This window comes from Oncorhynchus tshawytscha, unplaced genomic scaffold, assembly GCF_018296145.1.
Source record: "Oncorhynchus tshawytscha isolate Ot180627B unplaced genomic scaffold, Otsh_v2.0 Un_contig_766_pilon_pilon, whole genome shotgun sequence".
Lineage (NCBI taxonomy): Eukaryota > Metazoa > Chordata > Actinopteri > Salmoniformes > Salmonidae > Oncorhynchus > Oncorhynchus tshawytscha.
In genome coordinates, this window is record NW_024609833.1 from 2,065,256 (window position 1) to 2,084,251 (window position 18,996).

Here is an 18,996-nt window from a genome sequence, read left to right on the forward strand (position 1 = left end):
CCCTCTTTTCGGAGTCGTTTTTTTGGGTCGCTGCATGGGATCCACTCAGTTGTCCTGTTTGTAAGGCAGAACACAGGATCCGCGTCACGAAAAACATATTCTTGGTCGTACTGATGGTGAGTTGACGCTGATCTTATATTCAGTAGTTCTTCTCGACTGTATGTAATGAAACCTAAGATGACCTGGGGTACTAATGTAAGAAATAACACGTAAAAAAAACAAAAAACTGCATAGTTTCCTAGGAACGCGAAGCGAGGCGGCCATCTCTGTCGGCACCGGAAGTCAGTTCAGCTCTCTGCGCTTTTAACGGACCTCTGAGACTATCACAGTGCAGGTGCATTTATACGGAGACTTGATTACACACAGGTGGATTGTATTTATCATCATTAGTCATTTAGGTCAACATTGGATCATTCAGAGATCCTCACTGAACTTCTGGAGAGAGTTTGCTGCACTGAAAGTAAAAGGGGCTGAATAATTTTGCACTCCCAATTTTTCAGTTTTTGATTTGTTAAAAAAGCTTGAAATATCCAATAAATGTCGTTCCACTTCTTGATTGTGTCCCACTTGTTGTTGTTTCTTCACAAAAAAATACAGTTTTATATCTTTATGTTTGAAGCCTGAAATGTGGCAAAAGGTCGCAAAGTTCAAGGGGGCCGAATACTTTCGCAAGGCACTGTAGCTGCGAAGGTGAGAAGGTTCAGAGCTTGCGATAGGAATCCGGGGATATGGAGAGAAAAATAGGTCCGGTATGCTCTGGTTAAATTGCGTTGTACAAACTGGCGAGAGCTTTCCGAGCTAGGGGTTAGCTGATGACCGCTAGCTGGCTTGGAGGGTACTATGGTGTTGAATGCTGAGCTGTAGTCAATGAACAGCGTAGGTATTCCTTTTGTCCAGATGGGATAGGGCAGTGTGCAGTGCGATGGTGATTGCGTCATCTGTGGACCTGTTGGGGCAGTATGCAAACTGAAGTGGGTCTAGGGTGGCGGTGAAATGATCCTTGACTAGCCTCTCAAAGCACTTCATGATGACAGAAGTGAGTGCTACGGGGCGGTAGTCATTCAGTTCAGTTATCTTTGCATTCTTGGGAACAGGAACAATAGTAGCCATCTTGAAGCATACGGGCACAACAGACTGGGATAGGGAGCGATTAACCTCTTGAAGCTAGGGGGCACTATTTTTATGTTTGGAAAAATAACGTTCCCAAAGTAAACGGCCTATTTCTCAGGACCAGATGCTAGAATATGCATATAATTGACAGATTAGGATAGAAAACACTCTAAAGTTTCCAAAACTGTCAACATTTTGTCTGTGAGTTGATACTGATATTACAACTGATATTGCAGGCTAAAACCTGAGGAAAATCCAATCAGGAAGTGCCCCTGTTTTTGAAACCTCTCTGTTGTTATGCATCCCTACTGCCCATTTAAAGGGATATCAACCAGATTCCTTTTTCTATGGCTTCCCTAAAGTGTCAACAGCCTTTAGACATAGTTTCAGGCTTTTATTTTGAAGAATGAGCGTGAACGACCACATTGCGTAAGTGGATAGGTGTGGGCTCTCAGAGTGAGTTGTGCACAACAAAGAAAGGTGGCCATTGTTCCTCCCAGTCCTAGTGAAAAGCCAACTGTCCCGGTTGATATAATATCGAATAGATATTTGAAAAACACCTTGAGGATTGATTATAAAAAACGTTTGACATTTTTCTGTGGACATTATGGATATCATTTGGAATTTTTGTCTGCATTGTTGTGACCGCTCTTTCCGGTGGATTCCTGGGCATAACGCACCAAACTAACGGAGGTATTTGGATATAAAAAATATCTTTATGGAGCAACAGGAACATTTGTTGTCTAACTGGGAGTCTTGTGAGTGAAAACATCCAAAGATCAAAGGTAAACGATTAATTTGATTGCTTTTCTGATTTTCGTGACCAAGTTACCTGATGCTAAGTGTACTTATTGTTTTGTCGAGCGATCGATAAACTTACACAAACGCTTGTATTGTTTTCGCTGTAAAGCATAATTTCAAAATCTGAGATGACAGGTGGATTAACAAAAGGCTAAGCTGTGTTTTGCAATATTGCACTTGTGATTTCATGAATGAATATTTCTAGTAATATTATTTGACTGTGGCGCTATGCTATTCAGCGTTGCTGATGACAATTATACCGGATCCGTGATGGGTGGTTCAGAGAGGTTAAATATGTCTGTAAACACACCAGCCAGCTGGTCTGCGCATGCTCTGAGGACGCGGCTAGGGATGCCGTCTGGGACAGCAGCCTTGCGAGGGTTAACATGTTTAAATGTTTTACTCACGTCAGCCACTGAGAAGGAGAGGGGTGGGGCGCAGTCTTTGTTAGCGAGCCGCGACGGTGGCACTGTATTATCCTCAAAGTGGGCAAAGGAGGTGTTTAGTTTGTCTGGAAGCGCGACGTCTGTATCCGTAACGTGGCTGTTTTTGTAATCCCCGATTTCCTGTAGACCCTGCCACATACATCTTGTGTCTGAGCCGTTGAATTGCGACTCCACCTTGTCCCTGTACCTGCATTTCTGCTTGTTTGATTGCCTTGCGGAGGGAATAACTACACTGTTTATATTCAGCCATATTACCAGACCTCTTTCCATGGTTAAATGCGGTGGATCGAGGTTTCAGTTTTTCGCGAATGCCGCCATCCATCCACGGTTTCTGGTTAGGGTTGACTTCAATAGTCACAGCGAGTACGACATCTCCAATGCACTTATTTATAAACGCACTCACTGAGTCAGCGTATAGATCAATGTCGTTCTGAGAGGCTGACCGGAACATATTCCAGTCCGCGTGATCAAAATAATCTTGGAGTGTGGCTTCCGACTGGTCAGACGAGCAATGAATGGTTCTCGTCACTGGTACATCCTGTTTGAGTTTCTGCCTATAAGCCGGGATGAGCAAGATGGCGTCGTGGTCAGATTTGAAATGTTACAATCTCTGATGTCTATCTGGAAGGCAACCCTTATTTGAATTTCGTCTACCTTGTTGTCAAGAGACTGGACATTGGCGAGTAGTATACTCTGGAGCGGTGAGCGATGTGCCCGTTTACGAAGCCTGACCAGAAGACTGCTCTGCCCCTTCTGCGTCGTCGTTGTTTTCGGTCAGCTGCTGGGATTAGATCCATTGTCCTGAGTGGTATTCCGAAGAGAGGATCTGCTTCGGGAAAGTCGTATTCCTGGTTGTAATGTTGGTAAGTTGACGTTGCTCTTATATCAAATAATTCTTCCCGGCTGTATGTAATAAGACTTAAGATTTCCTGGGGTAACAATGTAAGAAACAATATATTAAAAAACTAAATATTGCATAGTTTCCTAAGAACGCAAAGCGAGACGACCATCTCTGTCGGCGCCATCTCAAGAATGTATTGGCTGGTGCAATCAAATTTCCACTTTAAGGATTAGTAAAGTACCATGTTAAAAAGGTCCAATGCATCTCAATATCAAATTATTACTATGTAACAATTAAGTACCTGACTGCAATTGTCTTCAATTAAAATAGTCAAAAAGAAACAAAAATAGTAGCTTCATAGCAAATAGCAATTTCTCAAGCAAGAAATTTGCTAGAACTGTTTTGGAGTGGTCTGAGCGGGGAGGGGAAAACTAACTGTTATTGGTAGACCTGTTTGGAACTCTTTCTATTTGGTCTATTAACTAAATGTACAACCTATTTGGCCTAATTTACCACTTGTTTGGCCTAAAATGTGTCTATTAACACATTTTGGACCAAAACTCCATCCCACCAAAACAGGATGAAATGTCAGGTCTTTACAAACAACTAGGGCTGAGCGATTAACCAAAATGGCGGTTATTTCTCAGTTTTTAAACAACTGACCAACGTCGGTTCAATGATCTGAATTCCATTTAGTAGTTTTTTTTTCTGTGAGCTCAATGTACACATTGCGCTGCACTTTCTGTACAGATAAATCAGAACATGCCCTGACTGTGCGATGTAGTAGGGAGTTGTAGTTTCCAACAGGCCAATGTTCTACATCACGTTTTCAGCGCTAATCTAACAACAATGACCATAATCTATTGCACGTCTTTGTAGGCCTCCTTGCTCGTACACGCCTTTTCAGTTCTGCCCACACATTTTCTATGGGATTGAGGTCAGGGCTTTGTGATGGCCACTTCAATACATTTGGCCATTTTGCCACAACTTTGGAAGTATGCTTGGGGTCATTGTTCATTTAGAAGACCCATTTGCAACCAATCTTTCACTTCCTGACTGATGTCTTGAGATGTTGCTTCAATATATGCTTATCATTTTCCTTCCTCATGATGCCATCTATTTTGTGAAGTGCACCAGTCCCTCCGAAAGCAAAGCACCCCCACAACATGATGCTGCCACCCCTGTGCATCACAGTTGGGAAGATGTTCCGCAGCTTGCAAGCCTTCCCCTTTTTCCTCCAAACATAACAATGGTCATTATGGCCAAACAGTTCTATATTTTTGTTTCTTCAGACCAGAGGACATTTCTCCAAAAAGTACAATCTTTGTTCCCATGTGCAGTTGCAAACCGTAGTCTGGCTTTTTTATTGCGGTTTTGGAGCAGTGGCTTCTTCCTTGCTGAGCAGCATTTCAGGTTTCAGGTTATAGGACTTGTTTTACTGTGGACATAGATCATTTTGTACCTGTTTCTTCCAGCATCTTCACAAGGTCCTATGCTGTTATTCTGGGATTGATTTGCCTTTTTCGCACCAAAGTACGTTCATCTCTAGGAGACAAAACGCGTCTCCTTCCTGATCGGTATGACGGCTACGTGGTCCAATGGTGTTTATACTTGCGTACTATTGTTTGTACAGATGAACGTGGTACCTTCAGGGGTTTGAAAATTGCTCCCAAGGATGAACCAGACTTGTGGAGGTCTACAATTCTTTTTCTGAGGTCTTGGCTGATTTCTTTTGATTTTCCCATGATGTCAAGCAAAGAGGCAGTGAGTTTGAAGGTAGGCCTTGAAATACATCTACAGATACACCTCCAATTGACTCAAATGATGTCAATTAGCCTATCAAAAGCTTCTAAAGCCATAACATCATTTTCTGGAATCTTCGAAGCTGTTTAAAGGCACAGTTAACTTAGTGTATGTAAACTTCTGACCCCCTGGAATTGTGATACAGTGAATTATAAGTAAAAAATAATAATACTTGTGTCTCCAACATAAGTGTATGTAAACTTCCGACTTCAACTGTATGTATGTATGTATGTATGTATGTATGTATGCACGTACGTACGCACAAACGCAATGCCTTCGTTTTCTCCTATCACAATCATTAAACTCTTAACTGATTTAAAGTCGCCATTGGCTTAATGGTGAAATCCCTGAGCTCCTCTCCTGCAACTGTTCCAACAGTTCCTCTCCGGCAACTGAGTTAGGAAGGATGCATGTATATTTGTAGTGACTGAGTGAGTCTCATCTTTCCATAAAGGGGTCATAATAGTTTGTAGGCCAAACCGTTCAGACGATTTTGTGAGAAGACAGATTTTCAGGATGACTCATTGTCTGACAAACACCACTCTAGCTCCGTTACCGCTCACCGCAGATGCGGTGGATTGAGACGCATCCAATGCAAAAAAGATATCTCTAGCTTAAACTGACAAATTTTATGGGGATTTTTTTACGTAGACGATGATTTTAGGACCATGCGGACACCTGGGAGAGGGAGGGAAGGCTGTTTGTATGGCTGGCTGGCTTTATGGAGAGTGCATTGACGCAGCCACTGGAAATAGCGTAACTTTTTCTCAACACATTGCAGATGTAAAGATGGCTGTAGTACATGGCTTTGGCTAAACTAGAGTTTTAATCATGGTTCTGAGCTAGTGCGTAGCAGGCAGCTAATTATTGTATGACGTGTTTGTAGAATGTTACGTTCCCTATTGACTGAGGTGAATGAAGCTACAGCAACAAAGTCATCATTTCTGTTCTCCAAATTGCATTTAGAGTTTTTAAATTGTGTAGAAATGCAGTAAGTTATCTTCAAATATTGTTTTTATCCTTGCACTCCATCACTTTGCCATTCTTTTAGTTTAGCTGAAATGACACCCCTGACCTGAATAAATTATAAATCATAAACTAGCTACAATTGGAAAGATAGAAACATGCTAAATGAAGTGCATATGTGGTGCAAGATGAAGAAGACAGAAAAACAGAGATACTCACAGAAGAGATCTTGTTACGTTGAAGGTTTAAAGTCTGGAGTGATCTCAGTTTCTTAGCCAGCCATAGAGGCACATGTCCAATGTCATTGCTGGAAAGATTTAAAAGCTGAAGACTTGCCATGTGCTCTAGGCCCTCAATTTTACTGCAGAAAGAAACAACGTTTCTTAAAATGTTTTATTACAAAAAACAATATTACAATTAGCAATCATAATAAATGTTTGATACACATAGTCTGTTAAACCCAATGGCAGAGTACATCAATAAAAGGTGTTGTTTAAGTGTGCTGTGCTCTTACTGGATTATGTTGTTAGAGAGATGTAGTTCCCGCAAGTTGTGCAGCTTTTCAAGCTTCTCAATTTTTTCAATGACATTATGGCTGACGTTGAGGATCTGCAGGTGCTCACACTTCTCCAAATTCTCAATGAACTGAAACACAGGAGATATGCCACTGTATTACATCTGTATCTATGTCAGTGTTGGCTCCTCAGAGGAGGAACATTCTACTCAGTAAAAAAAAAAGATTTTAATATATTCACGTCACCAAATACCTGATTTAAAAAAAAAAATGTTTTGCAATGTCTACAATAATCTCAACAGCACCCACTAGGGACGCACCACGGTATAGCCAGAGGACAACTATTTTCCAACCTTCTCTGGCTACATTGACTTCAATCCAAAAATAAACTAGGAGGCTCGTGCACCTCACCCCCTTCAATAGACCTACATGGTAATTAACAACTATGAACTGACATGTCCATAAAAATCAAAGGATCAGAGAATGAGCCTAGTACTACGCATGTGTGATTTAGAAGCTTGGTGACATTGTTGACATCCATCATAATTTGCAAATAAATTCATTAAAAATCCTACAATGTGATTTTCTGGATTTTTTTTTCTCATTTTGTCTGTCATAGTTGAAGTGTACCTATGATGAAAATTTACAGGCCACTCTCATATTTTTAAGTGGGAGAACTTGCACAATTGGTGGCTGACTAAATACTTTTTTGCCCCACTGTATTGACTCGGTACTGGTACCCCCATATATATAGCCTCGTTATTGTTATTTTATAACTTTTTTTTACTTTAGTTTATTTAGTAAATATTTTCTTAACTCTTATTAATCTTAACTGCATTGTTGGTTAAGGGCTTGTAAGTAAGCATTTCACAATAAGTTTCAACGCATATTTGAAACCTGTGGATTACATTTTTCCCTAAAAACAACAATTGATGTTGATGACTTTTAACAAATCCAATGTATTTTCCACGTCACAATACCTTCAGACAAAATTAGTATCGTAACGCATATGGAGAATTTTCCAAATATGATGACACATTTTTTGTAATTAATAAAAAAATGTGCTTTCAGCTGCCAGCACGCATCGCTCTTTCACTCAGTGTGAAGTGCTGTGTGCTCTAAACAACTATTGGCTAATTCTTCAGTCTGTGAAGAAACGGGTGGGGTATCGGTTGAGCCTGCTGCAATGATTGGATTAGAACAAGCTCTGTTTCACTCGTCTCATGGCACAAGTCTCCCTTCTCCAAACATTGTGTATGAATCAGAGTCCAAAGCTAGTCATTGTTGTTCAATCGAATAATATCCTGCCAACTTTGCTGAAGCCATATGGTTGTTTTTTTCTGTCTACTTAGTCTGTCCGTATAATTATTCCATTGCTGATGGTGTTATATCACGATCCAAGCCCATGCTTGCTTGCTATTATTTTTCTCGCCCAGGTATGTTTATCAAGCGGCAGATCATTCAAAAATAAAATGACTAATGTCGATTGTTTATTTTAATTGTACAAATGTTGTGGCATAAGTGTCGGGAGAGAAAGTGTTCGCTTGAATAGGACTAAGTAAGTAAATCATGTGCATTTTCATCTATCGGGGTCATTTACCTTTGAACAATCTGTGTGAAGGAACATATTGAGGCACTGTGAGATGCACTCTAAGTGATAGTATAGTAATGCACACTTGAGGAATAGGCTTTACTGGCATTTAAAGCGCACTTCTGGGTTTTCCGATCACGAGTAAATCCAATTATGAGTATCAAGTGTGATAAAAAAATATACAATTATGACAAGATCGACACACCGATACTCTGAACACCTCAACCCCTGTCCTGCACCTCAGTTAATCACTCTATGTTTAGAATCCCTTCCAAACTCTAAAGTAGCCCACTCATTCCCTTCCCCATATTTTACTATAAATGTCTTTATTAAAAAGGTTTTGGGTTAAAATCATTTATCTTTGACAATTTTGAAAACAAGCTTTGTTGTCTCTGTGTGCCTTTGCCGTGGGTCTCCCATCCTCCTAAATGTGTCTAGTCACCAGCCTCCATTGATCTACGTGATGCTGCTTTGGTGATTGTTAAATCCGACTGATGGTAAAGGATATTTCAGTTTCATCACATAATTCTTACCTTGAATTTCTTGTCTCCACTCTTTGTTACGGCCAGGTTTAGGGACCGTACAAAGGCTAAATTGTCCTGCTTGGTCAGCCTCGAGATCAGGTCCTCTGTGATATATCTGATTCCCTGGATACTCTCTTCATCTAACCCGAAATGACCAAAAAGAGTGTTTCATCCAAACAGGTCAAAGGTGAAAGCAACACATTAAAGGAATTGTTGTAGCTAGCTAGTACCTGAATGTTTTGACCAGACTCGTCCTTCTCTACTTTCAATGGCCACAGTCTCTGTGAGTAGCCAATCTTCATTCGCATCAGTAATGTCTAACTGGTGATTACTGTCCATCTTGGAGTGGGTTGTCCGGTGGAGAGGTAAATGGGTGGGATGTGGAGTAAGGCTGTAAGGGTCCAACAGTGGTGAGCCCAGACTCTGCATCCTTAAGCTTACTTTGGCTCCTCTCCTTGGTGAGATCCTCTGGGTAACCCCCTTTTTCATTGTGAAGCTGTGAAGTGGGGGATTTGGTCAATTTATGAAGCTAACATTAGGTAGCTGCTAGCAAAATTAATTAGCTAGCTGTGATATCTAGCTAAGCAACTAGTGACTGTTGAATGAAGCTAGTCTTAAGATCTACCATAGATAGCTGAGTCATATCAGGGCTTTCCAGCAAACCAATGAATCTGGCTAGTCGAAGCCCAGATATAAATAACTTTGTCGTTAGTTAGCTAGCTTGCTACTTAGTTAGCTAGCTGATTAACGTAACATACCCTAACTTTACAAATTAGTTTTATTCACAGTATCAGTGCGTTAACACAAGTCAAACCAACTAACGCTAGCAACAAACATTAACAATATCAAGCACTTGGGATGATAACGTTAGCTAGTAAGGCTCTATCAAAAATATGATTGAGATAAATTGGCTTTAAAGTTCCAAAACCTCATTGATTTGAATGGTGTCAGCAATTTTTATCTAACGTTAGCTAGCTAATTTTTCCCCAACATCGGCCACCCCCTAAATTCGGACACTTTCTAGCGATTGGAGGACTAAACCACCTCGAGCCACCTAAAGACAACCTTCTAACTAGCTGATCACTGATTTTTATTGCAAGTTAAATTAGTTAAGTTAGGTTGAGGGTTTTCAAAAAAGTAACATGTATACACATTTGTATACATACACGTTGTAACGTACGCTAACCCCATTCCGTACAAATGTGCGCAACTGTGACATTCAAACGAGGCTGCAAAGAAAACTAATGGGACTGTAGTGACTGTGTTGACATAAATCTGGGGTGTGAACTACGTTTCTATTCAAGCATTGACAGACATGGTAATGGTTCTATAGTATTGGAGAAAATGTGGGAAAAAAAGTACCCCTCCGATGCTGTACGTTACATCGTGACATGTTATGGCGTAACGTACAGCACGCATAAAGCAACTAATTCTGTCTTACAGCCTCTCTCCACCAAGTGTAGCACTTCTCTCACCATTTAGAAACAAGAAATGGACAGGGTAAGGGGGATACCTAGTCATTTTTTGCGCCATCACTGCAAACTACCATGACTCTCAAAAGCCGCCATTTACTTCTGATGATCACTTTAACACCTCCCTAAAAACCTGATTCAAATTTGACACACACCTTCAAATATGTACAGTGCCTTGCGAAAGTATTCGGCCCCCTTGAACTTTGCGACCTTTTGCCACATTTCAGGCTTCAAACATAAAGATATAAAACTATTTTTTTGTGAAGAATCAACAACAAGTGGGACACAATCATGAAGTGGAACGACATTTATTGGATATTTCAAACTTTTTTAACAAATCAAAAACTGAAAAATTGGGCGTGCAAAATTATTCAGCCCCCTTAAGTTAATACTTTGTAGTGCCACGTTTTGCTGCGATTACAGCTGTAAGTCGCTTGGGGTATGTCTCTATCAGTTTTGCACATCGAGAGACTGACATTTTTTCCCATTCCTCCTTGCAAAACAGCTCGAGCTCAGTGAGGTTGGATGGAGAGCATTTGTGAACAGCAGTTTTCAGTTCTTTCCACAGATTCTCCATTGGATTCAGGTCTGGACTTTGACTTGGCCATTCTAACACATGGATATGTTTATTTTTGAACCATTCCATTGTAGATTTTGCTTTATGTTTTGGATCATTGTCTTGTTGGAAGACAAATCTCCATCCCAGTCTCAGGTCTTTTGCAGACTCCATCAGGTTTTCTTCCAGAATGGTCCTGTATTTGACTCCATCCATCTTCCCATTAATTTGAACCATCTTCCCTGTCCCTGCTGAAGAAAAGCAGGCCCAAACCATGATGCTGCCACCACCATGTTTGACAGTGGGGATGGTGTATTCAGGGTGATAAGCTGTGTTGCTTTTACGCCAAACATAACGTTTTGCATTGTTGCCAAAAAGTTCAATTTTGGTTTCATCTGACCAGAGCACCTTCTTCCACATGTTTGGTGTGACTCCCAGGTGGCTTGTGGCAAACTTTAAACAACACTTTTTATGGATATCTTTAAGAAATGGCTTTCTTCTTGCAACTCTTCCATAAAGGCCAGATTTGTGCAATATACGACTGATTGTTGTCTTATGGACAGAGTCTCCCACCTCAGCTGTAGATCTCTGCAGTTCATCCAGAGTGATCATGGGCCTCTTGGCTGCATCTCTGATCAGTCTTCTCCTTGTATGAGCTGAAAGTTTAGAGGGACGGCCAGGTCTTGGTAGATTTGCAGTGGTCTGATACTCCTTCCATTTCAATATTATCGCTTGCACAGTGCTCCTTGGGATGTTTAAAGCTTGGGAAATCTTTTTGTATCCAAATCCGGCTTTAAACTTCTTCACAACAGTATCTCGGACCTGCCTGGTGTGTTCCTTGTTCTTCATGATGCACTCTGCGCTTTTAACGGACCTCTGAGACTATCACAGTGCAGGTGCATTTATACGGAGACTTGATTACACACAGGTGGATTGTATTTATCATCATTAGTCATTTAGGTCAACATTGGATCATTCAGAGATCCTCACTGAACTTCTGGAGAGAGTTTGCTGCACTGAAAGTAAAGGGGCTGAATAATTTTGCACGCCCAATTTTTCAGTTTTTGATTTGTTAAAAAAGTTTGAAATATCCAATAAATGTCGTTCCACTTCATGATTGTGTCCCACTTGTTGTTGATTCTTCACAAAAAAATACAGTTTTATATCTTTATGTTTGAAGCCTGAAATGTGGCAAAAGGTCGCAAAGTTCAAGGGGGCCGAATACTTTCGCAAGGCACTGTATGTACACATTATATAAACTCTTTATAGTGTTTTATTTACATTTTAGAGGTGATCAGGTGATAAGTTGGACAGTGAGTGAAAAAAGCTGTTTCCCCACACGACATCTCTCTTCACTATCACGCAATAGGTTTCACTCTCCCCCCCATTTTTAAAAAGACCCGACGGAGCTCATTGCCTTCTTGAATGCTTCATGCAGAGATGGGCATTATGAAGGGCTCATCATTGATTTTGTTGGAAAAGGGAGAAATTGTGCTTTACAATGGCATTGATATTACAGTTGATCTGGAAGTATTACGTTTTTTTGGGGCGCTAAAATAAGGCCAATTGTACGGACCAGCGCAATGTACAAAAAAAAGTTAGTTATTTTACGATATAACAAACTTCGACTGAGCGACAGACCAAACAACATTAAATATCCAACTTTTTACCTCAAATATAGTAAACGGATTTGCTAATGCTGATAGCTTGGATGCTAAATGTTGATATAACTGCCAATTAAGCAAAAAGGAAATAAATTGTAAGCGTTAGATAATACATATCATGAAAACAACTTAATGTCAAGCTTTTACCGTATCAAAATTGGAGTCCTCTGATGGGGGCGTTTTGCACAATCTGCAAAAATAACATTTGAACAATGAACTTTTTGACACCTATCACTGTAGGCTATGTTTACAACAGCGTCCCTGGCGCTGTCCCTTTACAACAGAGTCCCTGGCGGCGTAGTGTGTTACTGATGGTAGGCTTTGTTACTTTGGTCCCAGCTCTCTGCAGGTCATTCACTAGGTCCCGCCGTGTGGTTCTGGGATTTTTGCTCACCGTTCTTGTGATCATTTTGACCCCACGGGGTGAGATCGAGGGAGATTATCAGTGGTCTTGTATGTCTTCCATTTCCTAATAATTGCTCCCACAGTTGATTTCTTCAAACCAAGCTGCTTACCTATTGCAGATTCAGTCTTCCCAGCCTGGTGCAGGTCTACAATTTTGTTTCTGGTGTCCTTTGACAGCTCTTTGGTCTTGGCCATAGTGGAGTTTGGAGTGTGACTGTTTGAGGTTGTGGACAGGTGTCTTTTATACTGCTAACAAGTTCAAACAGGTGCCATTAATACAGGTAACGAGTGGAGGACAGAGGAGCCTCATAAAGAAGAAGTTACAGGTCTGTGAGAGCCAGAAATCTTGCTTGTTTGTAGGTGACCAAATACTTATTTTCCACCATAATTTGCAAATAAATTCATTAAAAATCCTACAATTTTTTTTCTCATTTTGTCTGTCATAGTTGAAGTGTAACTATGATGAAAATTACAGGCCTCTCTCATCCTTTTAAGTGGGAGAACTTGCACAATTGGTGGCTGACTAAATACTTTTTTGCCCCACTGTAGAGGCAGTATTTAGTCAAATGTTACAATGTATGCATCAATATTAAACTAATTGGGACACTAATTTTCATTACAGATATCAAACAAAAAACATGGGTACACTTTGTTATTGTGATAACTTTCATCAACACCTTTCAATGTCTTAGCTCTGAAATGTAAATGTTCATACATATTCAGATTAAGTTATCTTTCTAAAACGTGTATAGTGTGCCAAGTTATTTAGCGACATGTATTTACCACCACAGCATGGAGAAAGTCAAGAGAAAGCAGTGGAGTGAAGTGGACATTTTACATGCCATGGAGGACTGCGGGGCAGGGATGGCTATCTGCCAGGCTGCCAAGGTTAGGCATCTTTTGTTTTTAGGAGATTACCACGTGTATGTGAATTTTATCTACTAGTAACAGTTTTATTTTCTTATCTACCAAGGTGCACCTCGGCAGACCGTGGCGGATTGGCTGAGCGGCCGGCCGGGTAACCCATGGTTGTTGCAGTGGACCACCCACATCGCTTGAACCAGAGGATGAAAATGATCTGGTGCAGCACAGTATCTACTGCGCAGGTATTTGGTGTTCTATGCGTTTATGTATGTAGAATGCTGTTCTCAATGTGTGTGATGTAAATGTGGTTGTGTATGGTGATGCCAAAACAAACATTTTCATCCTGGATGGACAATTTTATATTCTAGGTTTCGGCACCCAGGGGAAACAATCCCACCGCTGGGGAAAAGGTGGTGGGAAATGTTCAGGAAGAGGCACAAGAACCTGAGCATGAGGAGGCCGGACAACCTAGATAGGGGAGAGCCGAGTGTGCCACACATCTGACGATAGACACCTTCTTTACTTCATATGAGAAGCACTTGGAAGAGAGAGTGGATTGAGGGAGAAACCTAGAACAAATCTATAACTGCGATGAGTCTGGGTTCCGTAGCGACCAGAGCAGGCACAAAGTGCTGGCTCCCCGGGGCGCAAAACACGTGTACCAGCAGGCTCCGGGGACCAAGGAGCACATCACAGTGCTGGCCTGCTTCAACACAGCTGGGGAGGATATCCCCCCATTTGTCATCTACCCGGAGTGTTTCCTCAGTTGCCACTACACACTGGGAGGCCCCCCCCCCAAGCCTTGTATGGACGGTCAAACAGTGGCTACATTGACAGAGACCAGTTCAGGAAGTGGTTTCAGCACTTCATTCAGCATGCAGTGAAGGAGCGCCTACTCTTCAATGGGCGGCAGGTAGCCTAGTGGTTAGAGCGTTCGACTTGTAACCAAAAGGTTGCAAGATCGAATCCCCAAGCTGAAAAGGTAAAAATCTGTTGCTCTGCCTCTGAAAAAGGCAGTTAACCCACTGTTCCTAGTCTGTCATTGAAAGTAAGAATTTGTTCTTAACTTACTTGCCTAAAATATATATTTTTTAAATGGACACAAGAGCCACATGGACCCGGAGGTGCTCACAGCAGCACTTAGGGAAGGGGTTGTGGCGGGGGCTGAGGGTCCTCCTGTTTGTCTTCCCACACACTCCAAGGTAGCTGGAGACCTCAGCCATTTTGACCACAAAATCAGAATTTGCAAGAGTATTCTGCTACCCATACAAGCGCGGCCTCTTCCCTTTTGACCCTTCAGCCATTGAAGTGTCCTGTTTAGTGCCGTATCGGTCCCTACCGGGTCCCACTACCTCCTCTCCTGGAACCAGCACTGTACCGTCTATCAGCACCTCCTCCCCAGCAATCACAGGACGACCCTCAGCCCCTGCTCCAGTCCCAGTCCCTGCTCCAGCCCTAGAAGAGCACCCCCTAATAGATAGCAAAGGACCTGGGGCACATCATTACTGTCCTGAAGTAGACAAATACAGAAGACTACCTGTGGTCGCCACATGCCTCACCGGGAAAGGATACACGCGCCAGAGGCAGGAGAGGGGTGAGAAGGAGAGGGCAGAGGAGAAAGAGGGTTGGGCAGCCCTCAGAACACAGGAGAGGGCTGCCATGGATGAGACCATTGATGCCACCGCCTCCGCTGGACTTCCCGCTGGAACCACTCCTGACAGCTGCCAGTGCCTCCCAGTGTGCAACACCTGTAGGAGCCGCCGGAGCCCCCAGCTACAGTAGAAGGCCATGTGCCTACTCTTCCGACCACATCATTATCGGCCCCTCAACCCCACCATTACAAACACCAGCTCCTCCAAACCATCGTTGGCGGTTTCGTCCACCACCACCACACCAACCCCCATGTCTGTCACCACCAAACCGGCCTCCTCTGGACCAACTGCCTCCTCAGTCTCCCCTGGTCACACCACCCTCCTCTGGTGTCCCTGCCCCCTGCAATTTGAATACAGCCACCTCCACAGGTAAACATGTTAAATTACAAAACAATTACTTGTGTTTTATAAAACTGCAATGTTTAAACTTTTGTTTCTTTCTTTACATATTTACAGTCCATAACACCAGCCCACAAGGCATGTCCACCCCCTCCAAAACTTCTGCAGCTTCCTCCAGAGGTATTGATGTAAAAAAGTTGAGAATGGTTTTCATGAAACATGGTCTGTCTAACACTACTTTTTCTCTTAAACGCAGCACGGAAAAGAAAGAGAAAAGCTCCACTGGCCACCTCTGTCATGCCACCCATGGCAGAACTCTCAGGTACTTCATAATCTTTATTTCTCTTGCTCTCATTTGTACCAATTACTATTGTTGCTGTAGTACTTCTACATTTTGCAAAACCATGTTAATCAATTTGATGTGTTTTTTTGTTGTTTTTTTCCCAAATAAAAGACACCACCTGCTGTGCTCACTGCGGGGAGCGTGATCCACCTGCAAGCTCCCCCGCAAGAGTGTAGGTCCGAGGTGCCATGGGTGTGCTGTGACTTCTGCTAGCACTGGTTCCACTGCAGGTGTGTAGAGTGAGATCTATAGTTTGCGGTGGAGCTGGATTTGTGTGACAATATAGGGGTGGAGGTTGAGATTTAATTGTTTGTTTTCATATTAAATTATTTATTTGTAAAAAATAAAAATAAAAACATGTCTAAAATATAATATATATTTATTCAACCCATCTTGTGCATTTCTTCCTTTACTTTCCAAGTGCATCTTTGCAACAAACTCCAACAGTGTTTACATTGTTTATCATGACTGAAATTAGTTGTATTTATTTAAACAAATGTATATCTTAGTATTAAACTGTTATCTACTTTCTCAAAACATAAGATTAATCTGTAAAACAAATGACGACACATTATTTGGTTACAACACTGAATATGTTGGTGAAGAAACATTTTTTAAGAGTCCACGGGAGGGCGCAACGGGCTACGCAATGAAAAGTTGACATGCGAGTAAAATGAAAAAAATTACCAGAAGGCTAGCCAACTATCTAGTAAACACTTCGGATACGGGGTTGGTTTCTAATTGTTTAGCAAAATGAAACAGATATCTTGTAATTTAACAAAATAGTAAGGTGGCCGATAACTGGGCACCGTATGCGGATAATACTTTTTTGCTAAGCCGTTTATCAAAAAGCTGATAACGTTAGTATTGCCACTGAAATGTCAAACATGCTAATTGCTGACCCGTTAGCTAACATTATGACACCAATAATCACGAAACATTGAGGGCTTGATCACAAGATAACACTGTTGAAGGTAATACATTTCTTAAACGCTGTTGAATATGCCGATAATACGGGGTTCCACGCTAACGTTAGTATTATTTTGAACTTAACATGAATTGGGGTAACGTTATTTAGTAACTGGTTAACGTTCCTAGCTATAACAGTACTGTAGCTATATAACGTTAGGTAGAGAACATTGAACAGAACAAGGTTGGCAAAAATACAGACATAACCTTAGCTATAGTCTCTAACTATCAACTCACATTTTTGGTACTGTTTGTGATCCTCGGTCCTGTGTGTGGGAATTTAACGGCTAACATTACCGTAGCTAGCTAACCAACTGCCTCCATAGTAACCAAAGCGATACAGAGCACTTTACAACTTGACCAAATACTACTACTTTGAGGTTTAACGGCGGTTGGCATCCAATAAATGTTCCATTACCGCCACCTACTAGACTGGAGTACAACTTCCTTATACTTTGCTTGAAAAAATAAACATATAACCTACCATCTAACAATACACTCACAAAAAAATACAAAATAACACCACCCTACTCCACTATTTAAATATATTTAGTCCTACCTCAAGCCAACAACCTGAAAGGGTGGGACACCACTTAACACACCCTGTAAATCTTCTGATGTTATGTCTCTTACACGAAAATACCTCTGCAGCTGCCACCACAACCTACATTTTCTGCGGCTTATGTTCCATCCCTGCAGTACAGTTCATAACCATTGCTATAAATGCAAAAAATCCAATCTAACTGAAACATATATCCCTTGTTGGCCTATTCCTCTGTACTGGTACAGATCTACTACTCACACCACTCCTCTCAGGATCCCTCCCACTTGACCCATCTTCCTCTACTTTCTTCACTGCCTCAGCATTATGACAACTTCTACTCTACTCTAACCCTGGAAACCTCAACCTGGAGGAGGCTCCAAGATGGCAGCTTGAGCACACGTTTCCTACCGAGCTCTATATACCAACTTTTGAAAGATAGTGAAACGTGTATTATTTTTAACTACCAAAATAACACCTCCAGGTCCATGTGGCTCGTGTCCATTTTTTTTAAATGTAATTGACCTTTTATTTAACTAGGCAAGTCAGTTAAGAACAAATTCTTATTTTCAATGACTGCCTAGCAACAGTTGGTTACCTGCCAGAACAACAGATTTTTACCTTGTCAGCTCTGGGATTCAATCTTGCAACCTTTCGGTTGCTAGTCCAACACGCTAACCACTAGGCTACCTGCCGCCTCTTTAATACTTTGCTTGCTAAAAACATAAGGTTATTGATGATTTAAGATTACATTTTCCAAAATGCTACAGCTCGCTGACAGAAAGAGAGATCTTATGCTGCAGTAGTTTATGTGTCGTGGGGCTAGGGTCACTCTGTTATATCTGGAGTATTTCTCCTGCCTTATCAGGTGTCCTGTGTGAATTTAAGTATGCTCTCTCTATTCTTCCTTTCTCTCTCTCAGAGGACCTGAACCTCAGGACTACCTGGCCTGATGACCCCTTGCTGTCCCCAGTCCACCTGGCCGTGCTGCTGCTCCAGTTTCAACTGTACTGCCTGCGGCTATGGAACCCTGACCTGTTCACCGGACGTGCTACCTGTCCCAGACCTGCTGTTTTCAACTCTCTAGCGACAGCAGGAGTGGTAGAGATACTCTGAATGATCGGCTATGAAAAGCCAACTGACATTTACTCCTGAGGTGCTGACCTGTTGCACCCTCGACAACCACTGTGATTATTATTATTTGACCCTGCTGGTCAACATTTGAATATCTTGGCCATGTTATGTTATAATCTCCACCCGGCACAGCCAGAGGAGGACTGGCCACCCCTCATAGCCTGGTTCCTCTCTAGGTTTCTTCCTAGGTTCTGGCCTTTCTAGGGAGTTTTTCCTAGCCACCGTGCTTCTACACCTGCATTGCTTGCTGTTTGGGGTTTTAGGCTGGGTTTCTGCACAGCACTTTGAGATATCAGCTGATGTAAGAAGGGCTTTATAAATAAATTTGATTTATGGCTACCTCCTCAGCTAGCAATGCTCAGGCATTATCCAATGTCGTTACACAGGAGGCAAATGCTTTGATTGACAACTGCCCCAACTATACTGGTCTGACAGACTCCATGACACTAACCGTGTAAGAC

At 41.8% G+C, this 18,996-nt stretch overlaps 1 protein-coding gene across 1 annotated transcript in view; it reads right to left on the minus strand.

Annotated features, from left to right (window-relative positions):
* Positions 1 to 17,596, minus strand: part of LOC112249544 (centriolin) — a 111,888-nt gene extending 94,292 nt beyond the window's left edge. The window contains exons 1-5 of the mRNA XM_042319556.1: positions 17,098 to 17,596; positions 8,827 to 9,092; positions 8,606 to 8,736; positions 6,482 to 6,612; positions 6,187 to 6,328 (exon numbers count right to left, since the gene is read on the minus strand). Coding sequence (XP_042175490.1) covers positions 6,187 to 6,328; positions 6,482 to 6,612; positions 8,606 to 8,736; positions 8,827 to 9,085 — 663 coding nt within the window. The 5' untranslated portion in view covers positions 9,086 to 9,092; positions 17,098 to 17,596. The remainder of the gene's footprint in view (positions 1 to 6,186; positions 6,329 to 6,481; positions 6,613 to 8,605; positions 8,737 to 8,826; positions 9,093 to 17,097) is intronic.
* Between the last annotated feature and the right edge of the window lie 1,400 nt (positions 17,597 to 18,996).